Source organism: Hyaena hyaena, unplaced genomic scaffold (genome assembly GCF_003009895.1).
Source record: "Hyaena hyaena isolate Hyena2069 unplaced genomic scaffold, ASM300989v1 scaffold_404, whole genome shotgun sequence".
Classification (NCBI taxonomy): Eukaryota; Metazoa; Chordata; class Mammalia; order Carnivora; family Hyaenidae; genus Hyaena; species Hyaena hyaena.
This window is the reverse complement of record NW_024081036.1, coordinates 1,330,681-1,350,644: the sequence shown is the minus strand read 5'-3', so window position 1 is coordinate 1,350,644 and position 19,964 is coordinate 1,330,681. Positions and strand designations below refer to the sequence as shown.

Below are 19,964 nucleotides of genomic sequence, written 5' to 3'. Positions count from 1 at the left end.
GATATTAGTAACTTGCATGTTACACTGCAAAAATTTCCCAACCATAACTTGGCAGTCAAATTCACTTTAAAAGGGAAGTATAATTTCTAAATGACAGAATTTAAGTTTCACTTGACTTGTTTTGTTATTAGCTCTTACCCAGACAAATAGGTTTGAGTATATGTTGGTAGCTGCTTCATATGATACACAGAGCCTTATTGAAAGGGTTTTAAAATAGAGCAAGTGACACATTGGTCTATTCCCTTCAGAATATGCTAATGCCATGGGATTGTTCTTTAAAAAAAATTCTCTTCTATATTTTATTTTGCTTTATTTTTTACTATCAGGGGCTACAAAATCAATACTTATCAGGTAGCCATCATATTGATCATTTTCAAGTCATTTCAGTCAACAAAGTATATGGGAATGCATCGGATGCTTTTTGTCATTGATGCTTGGGGGTTAAGGATGTTAAACTTCCACACTAAAGCCATCAGGAGATATATGTATAGGGTAAATATAAAATTAGCTGTAAATCTTCTAAAAATTTTTCCCTAAACCTTCATAAACATGTAACAATATAATAATGATAATGGTAGCAACTATGATTGTCTTTGTGTGGTAGATTGTTCAGTCCTAAATTTTTGAGGCAGAAGGGAAGGGGCATAGAGGGATGTCTTATATGTATCTCTTTTCAGGGATTTGCTAAAGCCAGAATTTCAGGGACACTCGACTGACTTCTGCATTGTGTTGAGAAACCAAACGAGAAAATCCCAAAGTAAAAAAAAGTAAACAGAATGGAATAAAATTAAAACTTTGAAAATATGTGAAATGAGGGAGACATTTTGATTAATGTGATTGAGAAGCCACCATCACAAGTGGAAAACGTAAAGAATTTTCTAACAAATCTATGCCTTAGAGATCATTTATATCAATTCTTTAATTTTTAAAAAAAACTTAGTTTTGGGGACCTGGGTAGCTCAGTCACTTAAGCATCTGACTCTTGATTTTGGCTCAGGTCATAATCTCACGGTTTGTGAGTTCAAGCCCCTGACTGGGTTCTGTACTGACAGTGAAGAGGCTGCTTGGTATTCCACCTCTCTCCCTGCCTCTCTCCCTCTTGCACTCTTTGTCTCTATCAAAGTAGATATAAACAAACTTCAAAAATTAAATAAATTAAAAAACTTACTTTTATTAAGTATCAAAATGGTGTTTCACTATGCTAATTTTCAGCAGATTCTGGACTAAAATCAAGATCTCCTTGCAGGCTTGGGTATCTCAACTTGCTTAAGGGAAAGTATTGTATCCCTAAGGCTCCCGCAGTGAAATCAACCAACAGCCACCATATGCATTCATTGTGTGTAGCCGGCCAATCATCCAGTCAAGAGGCAGAGGGGACGGCAAATGTTCTAGCATCTCTTCCTCCTTACAAAGGACTTGACGTGAAGTTGGGAGTGCAGAGAGGGTTTGATTGCACTTCAGCCATTTTATCGATTAATTGACTGATTTACCTTAACATGCATTCTACTGGAGCACTGTTGAGACATACTCTTGGGAACCTGAGTTGACAGAAAAGGAACAGTGGCAAACAGGGAGAGAGCACCTTCAGAATGTTTTACCCTAAGCTCTATTCCGAGCTCTCTCTTTCTCTCCAGCTGCAGAAATTTCCATAATTTAAGACTTATGCACACTTTTCTGCTTCTCATCTTGGATGAACAAAATCTGGCTTGGTGAAAACAACCTTCCCTCCAGAACCACAGGGGTAGGTTCAGACCACAGCTCTGCCACTTACATTTCAGCGACCTGGGGCAGATTCTCTCGCCTCCTTAGGATGGTGTTTTCTGTCATGGGAAGCAGTGAGATCCTTGGAGATGGTGAGGCTCAATGAGGCAATGCACATGCTGTGTTTAACACCAAGCCCTGCCCGAGTTGGTGCTCACTGAGTGCTAACTACTATGATTCTCACCGTAGCTATGGCTGTTGCTGTTCTTTCAATTCATTTCATACCAGAACTCAGCAACCTGGTTGTCTTGAAAATTAGATCTAGATGTCTGTGCTACAGTGAAAAGAGATTGTGTGTGTGTGTGTGTGTGTGCATGTGTGTGTGTGTGTGCATGTGTGTGTGTGTGTGTGTGTGTTTAAATTGTAAGGGAAGCCCCTAATGATCGGTATAGTACTTTGTAAGTTTAACAGTAAATGTGCATTTGCTATGTGACAGAGACTGAGCTGGGCACATTATAAACACTACATCTTTACAAAAACCCTGTGAGAGTCCTCTGACCCTTGCTTTAAAATTTAATGTTAATTTAGTTTTCATTAAATAAATTCAGTTAATAAATTAGAGGCACTACTTTCTTTGATTTGGCTGTTTACGTCAAGAAGTATCCATAGAAAAAAATATCCATTGATTGTGTGCACTTCACCCCCAGCAAATAGCACAGTTACTCTCTTGTGCATTCATCCAGGGTTTCACGTGTATGCAAGCAAAGATGTATATGAATTCTTCCCACACATGCTTTCTCTTACAAAATGTTTAGTGCCCTGTACATATTACTGTCACCCTTTTTTTTTTTTAATTTATACCTATGTTTTAGGTGTCTATTTTGGTATTTGGTAGTAATAGTGAAAATAACATTACTACTTAAGGAGTAACAGTAACTCACGGACACTGTTTTTAAGATTTACACATATTAATGCATTTAATGCTAAAACAACCCTCAGAAAAAAGTACTGAGATTACATACTTTCTTTCTGGATGAGAAGTTATCAAGTATTGTACATTTCAAATAATTTCCTAGATTTTATTTGCCCGCTGATATAATTTTTTTATTTTTTGAAAAAGTTTTTTTGGGGCATCCGGGTGGCTCAGTCGGTTAAAGGTCCGACTTCAGCTCAGGTCATGATCTTGCGGTTCGTGACTCTGAGCCCCACGTCGGGCTCTGTGCTAACAGCTCAGAGCCTGGAGCCTGTTTCACATTCTGTGTCTCCCTCTCTCTCTGCTCCTCCCCTGCTCATGCTCTGTCTTTCTGTCTCTCTCAAAAAATAACTAAACATTAAAACAAAAAATAAAAAGTTTTTTTCAGGCTGATTCATTTTTTTTCTTCTGTCACCTTCTGGCTTGGATCATAGCTTGATACTCCTACCTTCTTCTGAGTTTATATAGGAATTCTTCCCTATTTTCTTTTACTAATTTTTTCCCTTGCTTCCTCTACACCTTGTATCAGTGGAGGCAAAAACATGGACCCAACATTTTTCCTCATGATTAGTGTCCAAACACGGTTTATTGGAAAGTCCAGCTTTCCCTACAGACCTGAGATAACACGTTCATCACGTATTTACCTCTCATATGAATTGGGTCCATATCTGGACTTGCTTTTGTCTGTGCATTTTGCTTGCAATTTCTTACCACAGATCCAAGTCCGACTCACCAGAGCTCGTAGAGAGAAACTTCAGCCTTTTCGTAGCTGCTAAAAGAAAAGCCCAATGCTAGCATTGTTAAATGACAATAAAGATTAAACTGCTAATGGAATAAAAGTGTTAATTGGTTTTAACCACTCTTCAGAAAAGCTGTGCTTTGAAGAATTTCATTACTTTCTGTAATTAAACATTAAATTTTAAATACTGAATAGATACACCATAGGGTTTTCAGGAAAGGGTTCTTGCTCTTCTCCATTACTGAATGTTTAAAATTTTTGTGTGTACAGAGGGTAAATATCTGGTCATGAAATATGTCAACAGTACTGCGCAATTTACAGTGAGAACAGAGTCGTACAGCCTCGAAAATGGGCAACATTGCCAGACGTCTACAGATTCATCTGTAGTGAAATTTTATCTAGAGACCCACAGATAAGTATTTTAAAGTATCTGGGTTCAGTTTTTAAAAGTAATGTGTTGGGGTGCCTGGTGATTCAGTCTGACTTCAGCTCAGGTCATGATCTCATAGTCCATGAGTTCTAGCCCCGCGCCGGGTTCTGTGCTGACAGCTCAGAGCACCAAGCCTGCTTTGGATTCTGTGACTCCTTTGGTCTCTGATCCTCCCCTGTTCGTGCTCTGTCTCACTCTCTCCCTCTCAAAAATAAATAAACATTAAAAAAGAATAATAAAAAAAATAATAAAGTGTTTCCATAAGTTTTGGTGAATTTCTTTTGTTTGTCATCTGGAAAAGGGCTGGGATTTTGAAACCACCCCTTCATAAAGACTTAACTTTGAGACTTAAAGGCAGAAAAAGAGGGCAGGCATCGAATAGCTTACAAGGTAAGGGCTTGTTCTCACATGCAGTTGCCTCTAGGCTTCTCGCGATTAGGGCCGTTTCCCCCCTTGAAGGGTATTAAGAGAATATTTCCATAGCAGAGCACCTCATAGAGTCCTGTTTCCTGTGAACACAGACATTCCCATGAGCTCTGCGGGGTCCTTATTTATTGGAACATGACAGAGGCTAGACCCGGAGTAGCCTTATTTCGAATGATTCTGGACGTGAGTGGTGAGATGGGTTAAAGAAGGAAAGGATAAATGGAATTTCAAGATGGGCCATTGAGAGAAAATTCTAGGATTTTCTTAGACTCTTCCTGCATCAAACCCTATTGACAATCTGACGCCTGCTGGCTGCCTTGAGTGGAGGGGTCCCACCACCCCCCTCAAGCTCGGCGTTTCTCTAGAAAGACCCAGGACTCAGAAAAAAATCGCCGCTACTCACAGCTGTGGTGACTGCAGTGAAAGTGCAGATTAAAACCAGCGAAGGGCGGAGGGCCAGGATGGAGCGGGCCGGGCTTCCGGGGCGCCCTCTCAGGGCCACCTGATTGCCCCACGAGGACGGGGGAAAAGACACAGGTGGGGGTGTTAAGCAGGAAGCTATCGCAAGCCTTGGGTCAAGGGTTTTGCTGAGGATCCGACCTACGGGCAGTCAGAGTCCACAGGTTCGACACCAGCTGCTCAGACTCCAGCCTCCCCCAGAGCAAAACACACATTATTAAGATGAGCTCATCCGGCCAAAGTGCTACAGCTTTGCCCAAGGCTGTGGGCCCACAGAAATTCACTCTTATCAGGCTGAATATTCCAGAGGTTCAGAGATTACAGTCCAGAAACTGGCCAAGGAACCACCCAGACACAGCCTTTCTTTGGACTGTGCAGGGTTTGGGGAACCCAGGTCTGCTGAACTAATTTCTTTCTGACACTGTCCCATGCCCTAACACTGTCACACGCAGCACCCAATTTAATCAAAAGACAAATAGAAACAGTCTTGTGACCAAGTCTTGTTGCCCCCATTTTATTTTTTTTTAAGTTTATTTATTTATTTTGAGAGAGAAAGAGAGAAGGCCAGGAGGGGCAGAGAGAGAGGGAGAGAGAGAATCCCAAGGAGGCTGTGCACTGTCAGCACAGAGCCCAACCGGGGGCTCAAACCCATGAACCGTGAGATCATGACCTGAGCCGAAATCAAGAGTCAGACACTTAACCAACGGAGCCACCCAGGCGGCCCAACCTCCATTTGATACATGAGGACTAATTTGGTAAAATGCTCCCTGCTAGAACCTAGTAATCCTCCTCCAACGATACTTATCTTCTCACTATTCATAGAGCCTCAGAGACGATGGGCCGTGTATGTGTCCCCATCCTGTTCATCTTCAGACTCAGGAAAGTGCCTGGCTTACAGTACCTACTTGGTAAATGTGTGGTAAATGAACATGACAGGCAATGACACGATGGTTGAGATTTGTGCTCTTAGACTTTTGGATTCTATACTATTATAATATCCCATGTGTCACAATGTCAAAAAAAAAAAAAACACCCTGGAAATTGATGTGTAAGCCACTCTTAGAATTTTAAAATTGTTCTTTAAAGCTGAAAGGGATCTTAGAGATGATATTCCTTAACATTCAGTTTTAGATAAGAAAAGGTATTAATTTTGTGAAAATACCTTGTTAACTATAAAGAGAGCTTAACAGTCGTGATTGTCTATAAATTTCAATCATAATCAGTCTGGAGTCAAGACAAATATACACTGCCCATATTTTCACTGTTTCTCCAAATAAACGCAATTGATGAATGTGTTAGATACTCAAATGCATGGAGCGCCTCTGTATTAGCTCTTCCCAAGTTAAAGAAACAATTCTTTCAGGTTTTCTGTCTTTACATCATGGCGCCTCCTTTCTGAACTTCAGTCTCATATGTCACTGTCTGAAGCTGCACAAATAAACATGGCTTCTAAATTGTTCTCATTTGGGTCCCACGTGACCTGTAGAAGGCGTTCTGTAGGCCAGTGCTCCCCGGCTGTACTGTCCATAGGAGTCACCTGGAATACTGTGACATGCAGGTTCTGATCCAGTGGCCCGGACAGGTTCCCAGTGAGGCCAGTGCTGCGGTCTGCGGACCACACGTTCCCCAGCCAGGCAGTAGCCAGCAAAAGGACTTCATCTCCCACCTCATCTCCTCCAGGACTGGCTTGCTGCCACCAAACTATCCAGACACATAAGAAAAACAAATCTCCATCCATATCTGTGTCTTACCAGTCCCAGGAGAACATGTTCTAAACAATAACCAGGGATAAACAATAATCTGTTTAATTCCAATACTGAAGATGAAAGCCAAAAGTAGGAGCTAATTCTAGATACCTATGTTGAAGAAGGAACACCTTTTACCTAAAATGTCTTCACTTTTTAATGCGAACGTGTTTTAATTCCTTGTTTGCTGATCAAAGGCTGAAGGTTCATGAGCCTGTATCTCAGAGGCTGGAGAAAAACTTCTGCAAGCTTTCAAACCCTCTTACTGGGCAGTTAAGTCCCAGGAAGTGGGTAAGTGATAGACCTTTGCATCTCGGTGACTGAGGAGGAGATGACAGTGTGTGTCTTCATTATCTCATTTCCGATGGCTACTGAGCAGTGCTTTTCAGATGACAAGGAACAGAACTCCCCCTCCCACAGGCTGTGCTCACTGCTTGTGGGTCGTTGCCCTGCTCCGGCTGTCGGGCTGGTATACTCCTCTGAATCAACAAAGAAAGCTCATTTGTTTCACTTTGTGAAAATGCTTCATTTTCCCCCCAGACTTTCCATTTCACGCTGTGTGAATTTTATTAAGATCTTTTTCACAGAAGCTAAGTGCTGGCTCTATGGGGCCCTGAGGGTTGGCATTCGCAGCCTCTGTAATGTCTGAAGCCTCTTGAGACATTTCTTTTCTACTGAAAACTCCTTGGGGAATCATAGGGAAGAATCCAAAATCTTCGTGGTGCTAGAAGACAGAGTTTGGCCTCAAGAATGTCTCGTGCAAATCTTTTGATGTTGTAATCTGAAAACCAACCAACGACACAGCAATCCAGCTAATACACCATATCTCAGTAGTAACATCATATGGATATTGAGTGGGCCTTTTTGAAGGCCTCCAATTATTTTTCAAAGCCAGCTTAAAATATTAATTAGAAATATTTTTCGTTTTAGAATTGGTATCTGTTAATAAAATTCACCTGTAATCCTATTGCTTTAATAAAATATCAGTGGTTTTATTCCAATAAAGTTATGTTTTAAAAAGGTAATTATAATTAAGTGATTGAAAAATTTTTATTCTGATTTTTCCCTCATGAGTGTACTTAATAAGAATTTGTAATGTTGCTATATCCTCTCAGAAATGACATAGTAATTGCTGTATAATAGTCCATCAGATAAAAATACTAAAATTACACCACTCATTTCTCTACAGTGGATATTTAGATTAGTCCTCCAACTATCATAAGGATCTTATGAGATGAGCTCTATTCTTTTTCCTATGTTAGAGCTGTGGAAAGGAGGTAAGAGGCAAGTTATTTAACTTGCCCAAGGTCACACTGCTGGTAAGTGGCAAAGTCAAAATTTATACCAGATATTCTCATACCTAAATAGGGTCTTCTTTATGCCGTGTTGTTTCTTAAGATGCAAAGATTTACTTAACAGTTACTTGGTTTAAATAACAGCTTCAGCCTATGTATGCAAATCCATAAACTATAAAATGAATGGTCTTTTTGGCTTCTCCCACAGCGAGTATAAAACTACAGATTTTTCTTAAGGTCTTTAAATTTTGAGAGCCATCACATCTTGGAAATAGTGTGATGATAGCACAGATGTGGAAAGCCTTAAAGAAAATGACTACTTGCTTTTATTAGTAGGAGGTGGTAAGAGATGGACTTCAGTAACTGAAACCATTGGTATCTGCTTCTGTGCATGTGGTGAACACTTCATCCTTAAAAATCCCAATAGACATGAGTTTTTACCCTCCGTTCCATCTCATATACTATTTAAAGATGTGCTTGTTGGTTGGTTGGTTTGGTCAAGGAGGAGGGTAACACAGGGCAAGGGCATCCTTTACATGGAAAACTGTAATGCACTTGAACCTGTGAAGACCCATCTCTTTCCCTATCTCTGTTCTCACAGAATGTGTGACACAGGAGAAGGACTATTCACTTTTCAAACAAGGGAAGGAGAAATGATCTACCAGAAGGTCCATTCTGCGACACTGGCCATAGCTGAGCAACATGAGAGATTAATGCTAGAAATGGAGCAGAAAGCCCGGGTAAGGCCCCTTCCTCGGGAACCTAACTGTTTGGGAATGAATGTCGCTGAGGTCTAATGCACATCGTGTCTATGTGGGCCCATTCACATCAGCACCCCTCCGTCCACCCCGCCCCCAGCCCGAGAGCTCGCCCCAGCTACCAAATCTCCTCCCACTAATGCGCCATTCAGCATGTGGCCAAAAAAGGAGTTATTTGTGGCCACTAGCAGGGAGTTCTACACTCCGTGCATCTCCCAAAGAGAGGTGCGGTGCATAGAGAATGCTGTCTGCTTATCACTGCATACAGTTGGACAATTAGAGATTCAGATATGGGCCCGAAATAACCAGGAAAATTAAGTTACTACCAGAAAGGATTCCACTCTCTTTTTGTCTTTATATTTGTCCTGGATTCTCTGAAACTTCTAGCTCTTTCTGTACGTTTCAGAGCCAATAATAAAATATTTGCAGGAGTTTATACTGTTTACCAACAGAATGATTTGTCTGTTATCATGCTCTGGAATCATACTACAGCTTTGAGGCCAAGCTAAGAAATAATTTGGTGGATGGGGCACCTGGGTGGCTGAGTGGGTTAAGCATCCGACTTCGGCTCAGGTCACGATCTCACGGTTTGTGGGTTTGAGCCCCGCGTCGGGCTCTGTGCTGACAGCTAGCTCAGAGCCTGGAGCCTGTCTTTGAATTCTGTACTTCCCTCTCTCTCTGACCCTCCCCTGCTTGCTCTGTCTCTCTCTGTCTCTCAAAAATACAAAAAAAGAAAATAAGTAAAGAAATAATTTGGTAAAGAATCTGAAATAGTAAACCTTACAAGTAACAGAAAAAATTATAAGCTTTACTACTAACTTCTCTGAAAAGCAAACAATGGAATGATTATTGGCCATAATCTTAAGAGGTGATGATTCTCTATTTCTTCAGGATTTAGAGATACATTCAATTTCATTTAGGAGAGGCCTGGCAGACAGAGTTTTGGGAAATAAGTGTGTCACTCACCAGAAGAGCACTCCTAATTCTGTTTCAGGTTAAAGATTACAGAGTTCTTTATGTAATATTATACTTGTTTTGATTTTTTAATTCTCCAGTACATAACATTTTGACACATAGAAAACTATCTTTTAAATATTAGAAAACAAAAAAAGTAATTTAATGTATAATCTTACTTTATTCTTTTTTTTTAATCTTACGTTATTCTTAATGCATTTCTAATTTTCTCAGTGCTGCATACACATTTTTATCTCACCATCTCGTAAGGGCTTTACAGAACTTTCCTCATACCTAAGTGTGACAAGTGAAAACCAGGCTTACACGGGACATTTGGTCTCACAAAGTTGAATGAGTGGCTTGAACATTAGTAGGATTGTTAATAAGGTTGTACAATTAATTGAAGAAGCATTAATAAGACATTGGTGTCACTTAGTCTTGTAGAAAGATTTGGGTTCAATTTAAACCATTGTAACAATTACCTAATTAATGTGACATTTTTCCAGTGGCTTAAATCACTGAGAAAATAAAACTACCAGATTTCAAATTATTTCAGAATCTGATGCTTGCAACCAGAATTAACAGTTGTGATGTCACTTGCTATTAGTTAACAGTTAACAGCTAATTGCATTCAACATTTAGAGTTGTTTACTTATTGCTGTTCTGAATAGACAAAACACTCTTGAGTAAAGTCATTGGATTGTCTTGTCATGAAGGAAATTCCAAGAGCTCTTTCACACACCCCTACTGTGTGCTATCAAGGAGAGCACTCAGTATGTGTCCTGGGTTCACATCTCAATTTCACCACTCACTGGCTGTGCCTTCTCGGGCATCTTGGGTTTTTAACTTCCAAATGTTTCATTTTCCCTCATCTGTAAAATGAGGGATCTACTTATTTGGTTGTTACGAGGTATCTCCATTAAAATCCGCAAAGTGCTGAGAACAGACCTAGCACACGGCAAGTGTCATGAACATTTCGTTATTATAATAGCAATTCATCTGCAGGAGTGATTTTGAATAATTATACGACTTGCAGTGTTTGTGAAGACACTAAATTGTTCTTCCCAACTGTAGCTAAATAATATCTTTCAATCCCTCTCAAGTATGTCTAACGATCTTGTGCCAAAAAATTTGCAAAACAAAATTGAATTCACATTTGCTACTGATGCCGTCATGTGTGATGAACATACTAATGTCCTGTGCAGCTGAGACGCAGATCCCCAGAGCCAAGCAGTTGCTGTCAAGGGGTTAGAGAGCAGCAGTCCACTTAGTAAGATCTCGGGCCGTGTGCAGCTGGAGCGGTGCACCACGGACCTTGGTGCTTGGAGATGGAAGGAAAAGAGGGACAGGAGTTAAATAGCAGGCTCAGCACAGCTCCACCAAAGAAACTAAGTAGTTCTAGAAATCACAAAATCAGAGACTCCATACATTTGGTGCACACGTGTAAATGGAGCATTTGGTTTAATTTCAAAACCAGGTGCACAGCTATGCTTTTCTCTGAAGGTTGATGCTAATAAGATTAGTACGTATCTAGTCCATTTTTCAAGGTAAGCCCAGCTGGTGATTTCAGAGGGCAAAGCTATCGCAACTCAACAACTACCCAGATTGCTCAAATTCTGGGCCCATAAGTAAAGATGTCTAGGTCTCTGACATCATTTTTACTTTATCTTTTAAGAGACTGCCTCACCATGCACAAATCTCTCTCTTTTTTTAAATGTTTGTTTATTTATTTACTTTGAGAGAGATAGAGACAATGCTAGCAGGGGAGGGACAGAGAGGGGGAGAGAGAGAATCCCAAGCAGGCTCCGCACTTTCAGCACAGAGCCCGACGCAGGAGGTTCAAACTCACAAACTGCAAGATCGTGACCTGAGCTGAAATCAAGAGTCTATCGCTTAACTGATGAGCCATGCAGGCGCCCCTATATGCACAAATCTCTTTGAAAAAAGAAATTCCAACAACTCTGAAATGGTACTTAAATGCCCTCTAACTCTTCATTTGCTTATATTAAGTAAATGAAGGCTTGTGCTATAAACTAGGCAAAAGTGTAACTGGGAGTTGGAAAGGTACCCCAAAACCTATAAAAATGATGCACTTTATGTGTTATGTACCTACTACAAAATAAGAAGATGATACTGCTCATTGGCTTTCAGTCTAAAAATAGGCCATGTGAGATTTATTATTGAGCACGTAGAAAATGTTTACATATTTCTAACGTGATTTAAGAGATTTTACAAGATCAAATTGCTGACGAGCTATATAAGCAGTAGATGCCCCAGACATTGTTATTCAGGGTACGGATGCATTCATTTTCATCCTTTCAAAGAGAGATGATATAACAGTGTTACTGTTCTATAGATAAACAAATGCGAATGAGAAATAATGTCTCAACAACCATTTCTTAGCTGTAACAGAGGGAATTCAATGCCATCTTTTGGCATCACGTGTATAAAACCTCAGTTTTGCCCTTGTTTATTACCTTCTTGGTGAGGACACAAGAATAAACATGTTTTGACCTATCTCCATAATCTAAGTTAGGCAGCCTTTCTGCTCTTGTTTGAAAAATCTCATATCTAGAAAAATTTCCCAGCATTGTGAACAAAACAGTACATTTGCACTGTAGAATACTGGATAACAAGAATCATTAAATTGGTAAGGCTATTAAAAATATTTGTATTTAGGAGCACCTGGGTGGCTCAGTTGGTTAAGCATCTGACTTTGGCTCAGGTTATGATCTCACAGCCCTGTGTCAGGCTCTGTGCTGACAGCTTATAGCCTGCTTCGAATTCTGTGTCTCCCTCTCCCTGGCCCTCCCCGGCTCATGCTCCGTCTCTCTGTCTCTCAAAAATAAATAAACATTAAAAATATATATTTTTATTTCCTTCACTGAGAAAGGCAACAAAGGAATTAATGACTGTTAACCCAATCCAAGAAATTTTAAAGTACAGTTTAGCCATTGAATACCCACTCACAGCTCTGTAGACTGGTTACTCTGCTCAGAATGTTGCTTGGAATACAAGATACAAGAGAAGAGCAAGAAAGTTTTCTCTCAAGTGACCCAGAGGTCTGTGGGATGAAGTAATTTATACTGCCCTGGTAAGATTGTCTCATTGCTTTTACTACTTGAAATAGCGAACATTTTCCACGCCTTACTCAGATTGATAAGATGACGCCAGCACAAAATTTTGATCAACGTTACTTTAAACACCTCTTGAGCTCATTCGTATGGTCATGGCAGTGGACCCCTACTGATTTCTTAGATTTCCAACTTACTAGGAGACCCTGAGTTAAGCCTGCATGAAGAATGATTTCTTCACTGCAAGAAGACCCCTTTTGCATATGGATGTAGACCTTCAGCTTCTCACTCTTCTGTCCAAGTGGGACAGAAGTGGGAATCAGAAAATAATCATAGAAGGGGATAGCAATCTTCTATAGTTTCTTTACTTGTTAACCCCAAAGCAGTTTTATTTCAGAAAGACAGTTCTGGTTTGGGGGTGGTGGGAGGTGTGAGCCACAGTACTAATTTCGAACCAGAACAATTTCTGAGAGATTCACTAAGATTCACATACCTGACGGAATGATTAAAGCTGGAGGTTTAAGCAAATGGCACATCTACACTTTGTTTCCATTTCTCGGAGATCCTTCTTGTTCTTAGAACCACCAAGGTTCTCTGAATGCTATTACTAAACACGTTTACAGGTGCTCTCCTGCACGTGTGCAACATGATCAGGGGAGTTTTTCTTGTCTTTGTGATAGAAGCCATTCATCAGAAACCACATCCCAGATGTGTCCTCGTGATTCAGCCTGGTGAGGCTAAAATCATCCAAGATGACATGGCCTCAAATGCCCTGAAATAATTTTATTTTCATAGATCTGTTACACACACACACACACACACAATATGAAAAGAAGTCCTATTTTCAGTTTGGTTTCTGTGTTCATAAGCTTTGCGTGTATTATAAAATCCCCATAGGTAAGGAGCAGCTGAGAACACATGAATAATTTTTTTAATGATTTTTCCTGATGTCTTAGAAAAATGAGCAAGTGAAAGGAAAGGGGCATTGCCATTAGTAACTTCTAAGCTTGCAACATTGTGAGTAATTTACAAGTCTATTTGTCGAAGAACAGCCTTCCATAATCAGAATTACAATGTATCCTTTAAAAAAGAGTGTTTGGAATGTTCCTGTTTCCAGTAATTTTTGCCACCTGGTCACCAGAAGAGCTCTGTGTTGTTTAAGGACAAATAGCATCAGTGTTATTAAAATACCAGCAAGACAGCAACACTGCGTGAACACTCCGAACGACACGAACAGGGCTGGCCGAACGCGCTGCTGTCCAAAGCCATCAGTCCTGCCGTCCTAAGCTCTGGTGGATAGAAAAAAAGAATAACAGAGTCTTACATAAAACTTCATGCTTAGAAAACAAAGTGTTTTCCTTCTCGATTATTTGTCATTTCATATGCTCTTGTCACTAAAAACATAAGGAATAAAAGCAAGTTAAACTCACACACTTAACAAACTATAAAACCTCACTGATCCAAGATAATAAACCCTTTGAACAATAATCATTTAAAAACAAGTTCTCTTATTTCCTTTTCTAAAGTCAGATGAAAAGAAATTTCTGATGGAGCAGCATGGTCTTACACTACCCATATGAACAAGACCCAGGGTGGTTTTGGTATCTTTGATGGAAATTTTGGGGTGATGTCATCTTACCAAGGATGAAGGCATCTCAGGGAAAGGCCGAGTGCAGAGCCCGGGAGATTGAGAGACTGAAGCTGACTTCATGGGAAAGTAAATCCAACAGCCATGAGAAATTAAGGAATCTGGCCTCCTAGACTTATGGTTTATCACAAAACTTACCCAAGTGTTGACTACCACGAGCCCCTGAAATGATTATTTTTTTGTCTAAATAGTTGCGTGAATAGGAAATACTCTTACATTCCATCAATTCCAAGATGCACATGTCTTTTTGCACATTTCAACATCTCTCAGGTCAAATAGGAGTTCGAGTTTAATTGGTAGACCTATTCTTTCACAGTTCTACCTCAAACAGTGTTTTGTCTTTCAACTGACGGCGAGTTTGAGTGTGTAAAATGCCGCAGTACTTGTTTTAAGAAAGGCTGCGAAGACACGGCATCATTATTCCCAACTGTCGCCAAATAATATCCTTCCATTCAAGCACATGAAACTTTCAAAACCATAAGTACCATGGATTCATTTATGACTTGTGAAGGAATGACAAAGACTGGGCTCCATCCTAGACAGTTTGGTTCCCCTTTAAGTGAAGGCCTTCTCCATACCACATTTTACAGGAATCGCTGTCTGCTGTGAAAAAAATAACTAGTTTTCCTACATGGAAAAATTTGAAGAATTTGGAAGCATAATACTCTGATGAGTAGCACACAGAAAACATTAACACTTTTTGCAATTTCTTTTTCTAGTTATATTCATTGAAGTGTAAGAAATTGTAGGAAACGTTTAAAAGTGAGATTTGTGATTGCAAGTTGCGTGTAATATATACGAAGATTCTGCTAATAAATTCATTCTTCAAAGTTCTACTCATGATTCCATTGCTCAGTTTATCAATTATTAATCATAAGACAAGAGCCTTCATTATCACTGACAGTGGCTGATTCCCTGCTGGAAAATACCATTTGCATACATGTGAAATTTTCTTTTCCTGATTGATAGATAGATACTGATTATAATGAACCAACACAAGCCCAATTAGAACAAATTATTATAGTTGATAACTAAAGTGGACCTGTGATCCTAATTAATCCATTTACTTACTATTGTTCCAGTGCTCAGAACACTAACTATAAACACTAAAATGTAGCCTCTAAATAAACAGACACAGAGAAAAATACTCATTTCTGCATAAAGGTACAAATGAGATAGAAATGGTGAGGGGTCAGTGTGTAATTTTTCTAGCAAGTGGTGCTATAACAATTATAATAGTGCAAATTTTATTTATACCTTTTTTTTTTCTTAAAATGTGTTGTAGTTTCTCTGGATGTCAGTTCAGGAAATGCATCATATATATGCATCATATATATATATAATCAATTTGATTAGAGTTGATAATATGTGAGGAAAATGATTGGCTGACATAAAAGAGGACAATTTTCATGTTAAAACAATTTTGCTATTTGTATTGCTAGAATCAAAGAATAATGAGGAAACTTTATAAGAATGATTTTCTCTCTCTCTTTTTTTAATGCAGATAGTCTTATTTATTCATGGGCATACAATCTGCTCATGCCAATTATGAGAACAAGTTCCTTAAAGAAGAACAATAGATTTCAAAGGTCAATCAAGATGACTCAGAGTATAAACATAAAATTATGCATATACACATACAATACAAAGAATCAGACTCTCGTTTCTTTGCATAAAATGGCAAGAAAAAAACATGGGCCAGTATTGGGCAAACCAGAATCCACCAAACTGATGTGGCTAACCGGGGAGACTGTAGAGAAAGAAAGCTGTGTGACCTCGTATAAGGTACTTACTGTGTCTTAGTTGCCTTTTCATAAAAGAGGTGAGGAAGGAGCAAAAATAATAGCTGCTCAGACCGTGAGAATACCAGCTGGTCTGTAGTGAAAGCGCAGGTACTAGCTAACTCCTTAAGTGGGTGGCAACAGAAAAAAAAACTGAGCTTTATTTTTAAGTGGGTAAAATTTTATAACCACTGTTAAAAGTTCATCCCAACTTTCGTTTTGTGCAGACATTGGAAATTAATTCTATAAACCTTAATGCAGTCTCTAGATATTTAGAGATTTCAAAATCAAGACAGTGAGCATTTTATTTACAAATGAAATCTAGTGTTTCAATATGGAGTCATCGTGTTTCGTATATTCAGAGAGTAGCCCCATAAATGCATCTCCATACAAATACTAGATTGATAGATAATTAATAGATAAGTAAATAATAGATATATTCTTAAAGGCATTGCTGGTTACAGATAAGAATGATGTCTAAAGTACTGATGTATACGTCTGTAATAGCTTTCTGATTCGAAAGCTCCGCTTTTTTACATTCTATGAAAGTACTTTGGTCAGTACACGGTTTAAAACATATAATAATGACATACATTTTGGTTCAGGTTTAAAGAGAATAATACTCTGCACAGTCCAATTCTAAATGACATCTAGCAACTTCCATTAAATGACTAAATGACATTGTATTTGTTAGTCTTGTACAAACTCGGCAAGGTATCTTTTAACTCCTTTTCATTTATCTTGAATAAAATGGAAGATTAAGTGTGAGTTGTCCCCTACTGAAAATTAAGTCAAGTCTGTGAAAAACCAATTGCCTGTAAACCTTCAAACTTCAGAGGACTGTTTGAGTAAACCCAAACACTGCTGAGCCTGGCTGGCTAGAGGTCTCTGGGGTTTCTATTTCTATACAGTTTTCAAGTTTCATGAGCTCTTTTCCAAGAACAAATAAACTAAATGTTCGCAATTGGGGCTGCACTTGGATTCGCCGTTTCCTTGTGAAGCAGCAGGACACTATTTTCTTTACCTCTGACACATGTCCCACATGTTGCCTTTGCGCGTCCCCTGGCCTCTCAGAGTTTTCGAGGGCTTCTCCTCGACAGTGCAGTGCCCTCCCCAGGCCCTCTGGTCTCAGCCATACCAGGGAACATGTTGACATCACCACTCAACGTGAGGCATTTCGTAACCCTTCATCATACCGAGAAAGCTGACACTGTCTTTTCCCGACTTAGGTTATTATACGTGTGCAAACACACACCGCACACCCTGTGACTGGCATTGCTCACCTGTGTCTCACCAGTGTCCTGCCTCTCGCACCTGCCCGTACTGACCATCTATTCCTCATCTATTCCCAAGCAGGACCTTCACTGTCAGTTCCCCCCTGATGTGGGGCTCGAACTCATGAACTGTGAGATCAGGACCTGAGCAGAAACCAAGAGTCTTAGCGCTTTACCCACTGAGCCGCCAAGGCACCCCTAGAAGTCCTTACTAATTGAAACTTGCTAAGTTAACTTCTTTTTGTGTTGTCAGTTCCTCAAAGATTTACTGTGTCTTTGTCTAAAAGTATAACATCTACCTGCCTTGATCATTTTTGTTGGGTCTTAATTTCATTATTGGACCTCTCTGCACATGTAATAAAACTTTGTGTGTGTTTTTTTCCCTCTGCGAATGTGTCTCAGGTGAATTTACCTCTTAGTCCAGCTAGAAGACCTTGGAAGGTAGGAAAGGGCTTTCCTTCTCTTCAACATCATGGTCTTTGAAGCCTTAGAGACATCATTTCACTGCCTATGTCACCATGAACAAATTACATTATCCCTCTGAGTCTCATTTTCCTTGTCTGTAAAGTTCAGATGGCAGGATTAGTGACAATTTATGCGAATATTAACCAACATCTGAAAGCAGTTTGCACATTGCCAGGCACATAGGGAATGACTCATAAATGCTAACTCTTTTCTCCCACAGTTGAGATTTGTACCTCGAGTGCTAGTGAGTTTTTAAATGATCTACTCAATTATTGGGCAGAGATAGACCAGAAGTAAAATTGGTTAGCAGGGTTTTTTTAATAGATGGATGAATTTATGTACGGGAACACAAATTAGCATTAATGTTTATCACAGGGGGAGGCAGGATCTCAAAATAGCAAAGGGAAATTTTAAAAGGCAGTAAGGTAACCTGGAGAATTTTTTTTGGCAAAAGCAGGAAAGGGTGCTGGTAGCGAGTACTTCTCAAAGTTTCCTGCTGCTTCTTGGGATGGTAGGTGTTTTCCGAGTATGGGGCTGTATTCTTGCATATTGTAACATGTTGGAGAGGAAGCTCGTTTTTCCCCAGAGAGAGCAACATCAAAGTCCAAAAAGCAGTGGACTAAGAAATCAAGAGAATCGTTTCCTATTAGAGGTTCTATAGTTGGGATTTTGCCTTGAGCAAATCCCTGAATTTGGGGGGTTGTGACTTTCTGTCTGCAAACTGAGAATGGCTGAATTCTCTAAGAAGTGTTCAAACCTTGAATTACTAGCCTGGGCACATGGCAAGCTTGGGCTTCATCCAGACATGGCGGCTCCGAGGAGTCAGATTTCCGGAGTAACTCAGGATAGGTGGAGGGGAGGAGAAACTGCCTTAGAGGCCATCTAAGGCATAGCCAAAACAAACAGAAGGTCCTGTCTATTTTACTTTACTCATCAAATCAGTCACCAGTCAGCCCAGATTTAAGAGGAGGGAGCCCAGGCACCTTGTGTCTGATTGCAGCCATCTACAACCCTCCACGCAAATAAAGCATATAGAATACTACCCATGATATGATGCCATTGAAAGACATGGCACAGAATGGCTTCATAGTTCATGAGCACACTCGATCCTGGTTTTGAATAAGAACTGAGGAATGGATACTCCGATGTGTAGCAGAAGATTTAAACATCTGAGGTATGGTGGACAAGATTTGTATGTTTGGCAGAGATCAGGAGAACATAGACATTCAGGTTTTCAAATGCAGATTTTTTCACTTTTCTGAAATAAATATTGAAATAGAATAAAAAGGAAATGATGAAATGAAAGGGTAAAGGTCATGTTTAATTTGAAAACCGTGAAGATCGAGAAGTAGAGAAATGAGGTATCAAAACAATAGGGGGTGATTCAGATGAAAATTTTATGGAGAAAATTCTCAACTTATTTGTTTCCAGGAAAAAAAAAATGTCTACTGTGTTTCCATGGTGTTTAAGACCAACCATTTAGGAAGAACCATGTTTCCCAGAATTAAAAAAAAATAGAAGGAAAAGTAGTTTGGGGAAGGTGAATTGACCATGGGTGGTGTATCGTACAGTAATAAACAAATTACAATATATTAGAAAACAATAAAGGGTAGACAGAAGCGTGATGAATATGCAATTCACTTTATTGATTAACTGATGTTTATTAATGGGCATTGCTCACGCTAACTAGAGACGTTATGTGTTGAACTAAGTTTATGCCTCACATGAGAAATTGGCTTTTTGTCCCAGTGCTAATTTCATACAGTGAGCCTTGCTTCTGTCCCTTACAGGAGTGGGTATTTAGTGTGTATCCTGATACTTCCTAACATGCATAGCCCCACACACACATTCTCCAACTGCTGGTCTGGGGAAAATCCAGAAGTGTGTGGGGTTAACAAACACACCAAAGATGCTGGAAATTTGGCTTCTCCGTCACCCCCCTCCCTACCAGCCATGGGATGTTGGTGTGGTTAATTTTCACAATAAGAAGGAAAACTTCGAAATATCCCAAATTCTGAAAAACATACAAATGGGTTATCTTGTTGCCACTCAGAGCCATCTTTTAAAAAAGATACCTTCAACAGGGCCAGGCTTTCAAATTCACTGAGTAGGGCACTTTTGTGGCAAGTCATAGACGTTATAGACATGTCTCACTGCTAAAAATATGGAATCGCCTCAATATGGTCATGCCCTTTGGTTTCATCTTCCATTAAAATGTAGAAACCTCTTAACTTCATATGAC

General features: G+C 39.6%; 1 protein-coding gene across 1 annotated transcript in view; it reads left to right on the top strand.

The window, feature by feature from the left end:
* The window catches only part of DOK6 (docking protein 6), a 370,759-nt gene that overhangs the window by 279,153 nt on the left and 71,642 nt on the right, over positions 1-19,964 (top strand). Inside the window, exon 6 of the mRNA XM_039251938.1 lies at positions 8,370-8,508. Coding sequence (XP_039107869.1) covers positions 8,370-8,508 — 139 coding nt within the window. The remainder of the gene's footprint in view (positions 1-8,369; positions 8,509-19,964) is intronic.